Source organism: Mya arenaria, chromosome 4 (assembly GCF_026914265.1).
Source record: "Mya arenaria isolate MELC-2E11 chromosome 4, ASM2691426v1".
Taxonomy (NCBI): Eukaryota; Metazoa; Mollusca; class Bivalvia; order Myida; family Myidae; genus Mya; species Mya arenaria.
In genome coordinates, this window is record NC_069125.1 from 69,406,377 (window position 1) to 69,415,262 (window position 8,886).

Here is an 8,886-nt window from a genome sequence, read left to right on the forward strand (position 1 = left end):
CTATATAACAATCCCAATGTAAATCCCTTTAACAATGCTAAAGGCAAGGGTAGCAACCTTTGACACTATGAAACAAGTCCAGGGTAAATCGCTTAAAACAATGTTACATGGCAATAGTAATACCCTTGGAGACTATATAACAATCCCAATGTAAATCCCTTTAACAATGCTAAAGGCAAGGGTAGCAACCTTTGACACTATGAAACAAGCCCACGGTAAATCGCTTAAAACAATGTTACATGGCAATAGTAATAACCTTGGAGACTATATAACAATCCCAATGTAAATCCCTTTAACAATGCTAAAGGCAAGGGTAGCAACCTTTGACACTATGAAACAAGTCCAGGGTAAATCGCTTAAAACAATGTTACATGGCAATAGTAATAACCTTTGGAGACTATATAACAATCCCAATGTAAATCCCTTTAACAATGCTAAAGGCAAGGGTAGCAACCTTTGACACTATGAAACAAGTCCAGGGTAAATCGCTTAAAACAATGTTACATGGCAATAGTAATAACCTTTGGAGACTATATAACAATCCCAATGTAAATCCCTTTAACAATGCTAAAGGCAAGGGTAGCAATCTTTGACACTATGAAACAAGTCCAGGGTAAATCGCTTAAAACAATGTTACATGGCAATAGTAATACCCTTGGAGACTATATAACAATCCCAATGTAAATCCCTTTAACAATGCTAAAGGCAAGGGTAGCAACCTTTGACACTATGAAACAAGTCCAGGGTAAATCGCTTAAAACAATGTTACATGGCAATAGTAATAACCTTTGGAGACTATATAACAATCCCAATGTAAATCCCTTTAACAATGCTAAAGGCAAGGGTAGCAACCTTTGACACTATGAAACAAGTCCAGGATAAATCGCTTAAAACAATGTTACATGGCAATAGTAATAACCTTTGGAGACTATATAACAATCCCAATGTAAATCCCTTTAACAATGCTAAAGGCAAGGGTAGCAACCTTTGACACTATGAAACAAGTCCAGGGTAAATCGCTTAAAACAATGTTACATGGCAATAGTAATACCCTTGGAGACTATATAACAATCCCAATGTAAATCCCTTTAACAATGCTAAAGGCAAGGGTAGCAACCTTTGACACTATGAAACAAGTCCAGGGTAAATCGCTTAAAACAATGTTACATGGCAATAGTAATACCCTTGGAGACTATATAACAATCCCAATGTAAATCCCTTTAACAATGCTAAAGGCAAGGGTAGCAACCTTTGACACTATGAAAACAAGTCCAGGGTAAATCGCTTAAAACAATGTTACATGGCAATAGTAATAACCTTTGGAGGACTATATAACAATCCCAATGTAAATCCCTTTAACAATGCTAAAGGCAAGGGTAGCAACCTTTGACACTATGAATGAAGTCCACGGGTAAATCGCTTAAAACAATGTTACATGGCAATAGTAATAACCTTTGGAGACTATATAACAATCCCAATGTAAATCCCTTTAACAATGCTAAAGGCAAGGGTAGCAACCTTTGACACTATGAAACAAGTCCAGGGTAATCGCTTAAAACAATGTTACATGGCAATAGTAATAACCTTTGGAGACTATATAACAATCCCAATGTAAATCCCTTTAGCATTGTTAAAGGCAAGGGTAGCAACCTTTGACACTATGAAACAAGTCCAGGGTAAATCGCTTAAAACAATGTTACATGGCAATAGTAATACCCTTGGAGACTATATAACAATCCCAATGTAAATCCCTTTAACAATGCTAAAGGCAAGGGTAGCAACCTTTGACACTATGAAACAAGCCCACGGTAAATCGCTTAAAACAATGTTACATGGCAATAGTAATAACCTTGGAGACTATATAACAATCCCAATGTAAATCCCTTTAACAATGCTAAAGGCAAGGGTAGCAACCTTTGACACTATGAAACAAGTCCAGGGTAAATCGCTTAAAACAATGTTACATGGCAATAGTAATAACCTTTGGAGACTATATAACAATCCCAATGTAAATCCCTTTAACAATGCTAAAGGCAAGGGTAGCAACCTTTGACACTATGAAACAAGTCCAGGGTAAATCGCTTAAAACAATGTTACATGGCAATAGTAATAACCTTTGGAGGACTATATAACAATCCCAATGTAAATCCCTTTAACAATGCTAAAGGCAAGGGTAGCAACCTTTGACACTATGAAACAAGTCCAGGGTAAATCGCTTAAAACAATGTTACATGGCAATAGTAATACCCTTGGAGACTATATAACAATCCCAATGTAAATCCCTTTAACAAATTAAAGGCAAGGGTAGCAACCTTTGACACTATGAAACAAGTCCAGGGTAAATCGCTTAAAACAATGTTACATGGCAATAGTAATAACCTTTGGAGACTATATAACAATCCCAATGTAAATCCCTTTAACAATGCTAAAGGCAAGGGTAGCAACCTTTGACACTATGAAACAAGTCCAGGATAAATCGCTTAAAACAATGTTACATGGCAATAGTAATAACCTTTGGAGACTATATAACAATCCCAATGTAAATCCCTTTAACAATGCTAAAGGCAAGGTAGCAACCTTTGACACTATGAAACAAAGTCCAGGGTAAATCGCTTAAACAATGTTACATGGCAATAGTAATACCCTTGGAGACTATATAACAATCCCAATGTAAATCCCTTTAACAATGCTAAAGGCAAGGGTAGCAACCTTTGACACTATGAAACAAGTCCAGGGTAAATCGCTTAAAACAATGTTACATGGCAATAGTAATACCCTTGGAGACTATATAACAATCCCAATGTAAATCCCTTTAACAATGCTAAAGGCAAGGGTAGCAACCTTTGACACTATGAAACAAGTCCAGGGTAAATCGCTTAAAACAATGTTACATGGCAATAGTAATAACCTTTGGAGACTATATAACAATCCCAATGTAAATCCCTTTAACAATGCTAAAGGCAAGGGTAGCAACCTTTGACACTATGAAACAAGTCCAGGGTAAATCGCTTAAAACAATGTTACATGGCAATAGTAATACCCTTGGAGACTATATAACAATCCCAATGTAAATCCCTTTAACAATGCTAAAGGCAAGGGTAGCAACCTTTGACACTATGAAACAAGTCCACGGTAAATCGCTTAAAACAATGTTACATGGCAATAGTAATAACCTTTGGAGACTATATAACAATCCCAATGTAAATCCCTTTAACAATGCTAAAGGCAAGGGTAGCAACCTTTGACACTATGAAACAAGTCCAGGGTAGATTCCTTAAAACAATGTTACATGGAAAGGGTAACATCCTTAGGGACTATATAACACGCCCATATTAAACCCTTAAAAACAAGCCCACTGTAAACCCCATAAGAAACTAATAACCAATGTTTTAGGGTCTGAATTAGGTAAGTGACATTGAAGGTATTGAAACAATACCAAATACTTATGATTGATTGCAATACCCAATCATCACGTAAATGGTAATTACAAAGCACTATGTCTTTTTATGAATTAATTTGCATCCCGATTTGCATCTAATTAAGAATTGTGTAAACGAGTTTGATTGGATGACGAAAGTGAAGACTAAGGCAAAAACAGAACACAACACAATTGACTGATTGATCGAAGTCACCAATTATGGTTAACGTATTAATTAAGTATTCATAAGATGACTTAGTGTTAAAATAAAAACGTATAAAAGGCAGAGGCTTGATGTAGCCGGCAGTCAGGGAACATTCACCGACCAGACACATCACCATGAAGTATCTTTTACTGCTCGCCGTCGCTCTCTTCGCAGTCAGTTCAGGTAGGACTAGTTTAGATACTTTGACATGTTGCTATACTTGATGTAGTCTTATTATTTTATATAAGCCTAACGTAAAACAAAATATCTTATATAAACATATCTTATATAATACCCTGACGTTTTCGAGAACTACATCATGACTATTCTGTTATCGTCTGCTATGACAAACGTTATTTTTAATTTATTATTGTAAAGAAAGCAATGAATTGAAGCTTTTTTCTGTTGTAGCCAGTTTACAATTGTGCCGGTTTTACAGATGATTACGACATTAAATTAGTATTCTGTTACATTTTTGATTACTTACAAATATATCATGTAAAAAGAAAGCAAACAATGGACTCATTTTAAATATATTCGTTAAAATAACGATTGGAATATATACTATATTATTCTTTTTATGATTTATTAAACTTGCAGTGTCTGCACGAGGCAAATGGTCACGACCATGCAAAGGTAAGTGGTGCGGAGGCTATGGAGGCGGATACGGCGGTGGTGGATACGGAGGTGGAGGATATGGAATGTCCGGTGGTTATGGCGGCGGATTTGGCGGTTATGGCGGCGGAATGAGCGGTAAGTGTACTCATTTATTATATTAATAAAATATATCACCTCGGTTGATCTCTTGAAAGTTAAAACATATCTTATGAAGTCACTATGTATACGCTTAACTTTATAATAAGAAACAGTAAGCAAATGAAACTACATATGTGACATCTGGCTAAATCATATCAGGTGGATACATGGGAGGATACGGTGGATTTACCGGTGGTAAGAAATTCGGCGGCTATGGCGGCTATGGAGGTGGAGGATATGGTGGCATGTCCGGTGGATATGGTGGTGGATTCGGCGGATACGGTGGCATGTCCGGCGGATTCGGCGGATACGGTGGTATGTCAGGTGGATTCGGTGGCATGTCCGGCGGTTATGGTGGCGGATATGGCGGATTCGGAGGTGGCATGGGTGGCGGTTATGGAGGTGGATACGGCGGATTCGGCGGAAGTACGTATACAGTCTCAAACACAATTTATAACGTATATATGATTCATAGTCAGGAGGAGAATGATTTGAATGGCAAACTTTCGCCTTATAAATTAGTATTCTTTGCTTTTATAATACTAAAAACCGTTATATATTAAAGTATAAGCAATACAAAAGTATGTACTAAAATATTATTTCTTGACCGAGTGCACTTGTTGCCAAACCAATATTTCAGAAAAAAAACAGTATACTTATAGTGTTACTGACATAATTAGGCATTTTGAAATGTTGCTATATGATTCAGAACAACGCAAAAAAAACGCGAAAACGCTTTCTCTATATTCCCAGGAGGCCGATACTGCAAATGCGCTCCACGATGCAACAAATGGCAAAAGTTCGTCGGCCGATGCCCATGGTGCAAGAAGGGCTGCAAGCTGGTGTTCTGTTGCAACCGCGGTAAAATGTAAACTCTATGAGGTAGGCTTTCACCATGATATTCTCGTGTTTCGCATACAATATGAATGCTTTGAATTGAGCTCGCAAATTTTTGACGCAAGTTATCGCTTCTTTTGAAATGCATGAATATATAGATGAAATATTTGTTCACTCATGACCGATCGAATACTTTAGTGTATAGTGCTTAAAAGAAACTTGACTAATAAACACATGTGGACGGCTTTAAACATGAATGTTTGTTCTCTTCAGATACTGACACCTTACGACGGATTTCTCCTGATGAATCCATTGTTCATTGCTCATTTTGTGTATATATTTTGAATAAAGCATCTTTAAATTACAATTCTTCTATATTCTTTCATTTTACCCAAATGGTTTATAATGATTTATAATTGTTGTCTGGTCGACACTTTTTCATAAGCTTACTATCTTTAAATTGCGGTGGTTTAATAAAACATTCTCGTAGGACTGATCAAGTTTGCCGTACTGCAGATCAGTCTTAGTCTCACCTCATATTACCTCATGGCCTCAAAATATATTACGATTGTAGATGTTTATACACCTTTTTAAAAGCGCATTCTCTCATAGAATAATTATGTTGATTGAAAACGTTTGTCAAGTTTCCAGAAAAAAAATGTTCTACAGTTATGAAATAATTCAGTATAATTCATGTTTTTATATTTATATTTGATATAAGCACTTTTGTGCTATTATGTCAAGCCCAAATAACACTTTATAGTGATAAGGTCAGCTAGGTATCGTAGCAATATGCCAATTGTAAAGTAGTTCTCTCCCTGCATTTCCCCAAGTGTTAGCTTAAACACATTTGTTGAAGCCCTTATCATTTCGAATGGATTTAGCCGAGGCTCAAACATGTATGTCAGACACTTAAACATACTTGTACACAAATGTTGGCAATGCGTATCAATACATTACTTCTGAAACTGTAAAGAGAGTTCGCAACATCGACCGACCAAGCTTGTGATGTGTTTTACATACCCCTTTTCAACTTTTATGCGGAAGTATAAATATACCATAACTATTCCTACCACAGTCATTCAACAACAAATACACAATGAGTTTGATTATTCTGTTATGGAAGGTAAACCCCGTTTATCAAAGGCAATTTTACTGTTTTTTATTTAAAGAGTCAGGTAGGGATAGAGAAATATCAATTAGCGTTAAACACAATTAAAGTTCTTGATGAAAAATGTGCTACCTCTGAAAAGAATAAACCAGTTTATGTTTTTTTAATGTTTTTATGGCACTTCATTTAAATTTAAATGGTCATATAGGAAAAGGGAAACATCAATTAACGTAAGATATGACAAAATACTGTGATAAAGAAATCATAACGACATCGTCTTTATCACTCAGAATACAACTTATAGCACACATTTAAATCCATAAGACAATCCAAACACACATTGATCCAGTCATGTGACACATAACCAGAAATCCATTTAGAACATTTAACTGATTGTTCCTTTGTACTGAATTTTGTTCGCCGTTTTATCTAATGAAGTGGTTGTCATTCAACGGTGGCGTCAGGCTAACCTTGTGCAGATTATGTATTAAATAAGATAGCATTTTAGAGGTTAATACATTGTGGACCCGGGCCGTTGCGTGATAATTGACTCGAGTTTCTTATAAGTGTTTACCCTGGAACTATATAAGTTAACCTTTTCTCCACTCCAGTTGTATTGCTATCACAATCAGGTTTGACGACGACGACGAGCAGGTTTAATCTGAAAATAGATACAATTTTAAGTAATCCAAGTCGGAAAAGTAAACAACATTGTGTTGTTAATTCATTTTTTTATGAATGCGTTAAGATCATTTACACTATAACCGTAAGAAACTGCCAAATGGTATGTGGTGCATTACTTCTTTTGCCCTCTAACAACCTTTGCATCGATACTTCACTTGATTTTCTTAATGATAGAATAATTTTATCTCACCCTATTCTACGAAATGTTTCACACACTCACTCAATAATATATGTCATCTTTGATTCCCTCACGTGTTTGTAAAACTTCGAAAATCGTAAAAGCCCAATGAATTTTAGACTTCTTGGTTTGTCTCTGTATTTTCCATTGTATTACTGACTGCTGATGACCGCTTGGCAGCGTAGCATTTACGTGACATAACATTACACATACTATGGTAGGTTTGCTCACTCTTGAACAAACTTCGCTCTTAGCTGGACGATTTGTAGCCTTTTGTAATGAATACTACGGACAACATTAATTTAGTTTCTATATTTTGTTCGATCAAAACTGAATGAATTAACCAACAATAAAACAGTTGTTTTTAAATAGTATGGAGCACCAGCCTTGATCAGTTCGATGGCTGTTCCGCGCTGTTGAATTCAGTCTCCATTTGGTGTAGTTTTTATGAGGATCGTAATTCCATCCGCAAACCTGACCCAGATGCTTTTGTGTTAAAAAAGTAGTTGACAGTGCGATTCAAACGTTACCTAAATGCAAGGCAGGTGGAAGTGACGTGATTTTATATGAACACCTTATCTATGGAAGGTCAATCATAGCTCCAGTTTTGGCTGATATGTTTACTTGTATGTTAAGGTTGTCCCATATCCCGGTGTTTATGAAGATAGGTACGATTAGTTATCGCATATCCTATGCATAAGGGAGGTAATAAGAGAAAAGACGACCCAAATAACTATCGAGCCATCACTCTGTCGTCGGTCATTTTAAAAGTTTTTGACATAGTTATTTTGCAACGATGCAAGGATCAACGACTTACAAACATTGACAACCAACAGGGTGGTTTTCAGGAACAGTTAGGGTGTTTGATGTCATCTTTTGCTCTACGTGAAAGCTTATTATTTGCCCGGGTACATTCCTCAGCTGTATATCTTTGTTTTCTGGATGGGAGACAAGGTTTTTACCGCGTCTTGCACGAAGGGCTTTTCTACAAACTTCTGCAAACCACTATGGATCAAACAACACTTCTTTCAGTAAAAGAGATGTATACAGCAGTACAAAGCCATGTAAGATATAAGGGTTTATCGTCGGAAAACTTCGACGTCCTACAAGGAAATCCTCAAGGCCCAAAGACGTCACCTATAATGTACCTTGACTTTATTGACGGACTTATAATGGAGTTGCGTGACAGTGGTTGTGGGCTGTGTATTTATAATATTTCCATAGGATCACCAACGGTAGCCGATGATATGGTGTTGCTTTCTTTATCTTAACACGGAATGGAAACTATGATGAGCATTTGTTGTAATTACTCCCGAAAATGGAGATTTTTATACAATGCAAATAAATGTGCTGTCTTAACATTCAACAATCGTTTACATCAATGTCACATTTTCTATCTGGGCAATGAACTTATCAGTGAATATGATGCGTATACACATTTGGGAATAATTTGCAACGCCACTTTGTCATCGACAAGCTCCATAAAGGCTGCGTGTATCAAGCTTCGTGGCACGTACCTTAACATCTGCAACAGTGGTATTCATCCGAAGTCGATGTCTCCATTAATTTTGAAGACTGTTTATGAGAGTGTCGTATTGCTTAAATCTCTGTATGGTTGCGAGACTTGGTACTTTTACTCGAAATCAGACATGCAAAAGCTCGAAACAGCTCATAGGTATTGCATTAAACATATGCAG

The 8,886-nt window shown here is 36.5% G+C and overlaps 1 protein-coding gene across 1 annotated transcript; it reads left to right on the forward strand.

Annotated features, from left to right (window-relative positions):
- The first annotated feature begins 3,666 nt into the window (after window positions 1-3,666).
- Window positions 3,667-5,583, forward strand: LOC128232476 (ctenidin-1-like). Its single transcript, XM_052946047.1, has 5 exons — window positions 3,667-3,806; window positions 4,224-4,376; window positions 4,539-4,805; window positions 5,133-5,261; window positions 5,490-5,583. The coding sequence occupies exons 1-4, from the start codon at window positions 3,758-3,760 to the stop codon at window positions 5,249-5,251; spliced, it is 588 nt and encodes a 195-aa protein (XP_052802007.1). The 5' UTR covers window positions 3,667-3,757; the 3' UTR covers window positions 5,252-5,261; window positions 5,490-5,583.
- The last annotated feature ends 3,303 nt before the right edge of the window (window positions 5,584-8,886 follow it).

What these genes read in the sequence shown, in the direction of transcription:
- LOC128232476 (XM_052946047.1), top strand. Translation starts at nt 3,758, where the DNA reads ATGAAGTATCTTTTACTGCTCGCCGTCGCTCTCTTCGCAGTCAGTTCA. An exon ending in TCTCTTCGCAGTCAGTTCAG is followed by an intron (nt 3,807 to 4,223) that starts GTAGGACTAGTT and finishes TTAAACTTGCAG; the next exon opens with TGTCTGCACGAGGCAAATGG. An exon ending in ATACGGCGGATTCGGCGGAA is followed by an intron (nt 4,806 to 5,132) that starts GTACGTATACAG and finishes CTATATTCCCAG; the next exon opens with GAGGCCGATACTGCAAATGC.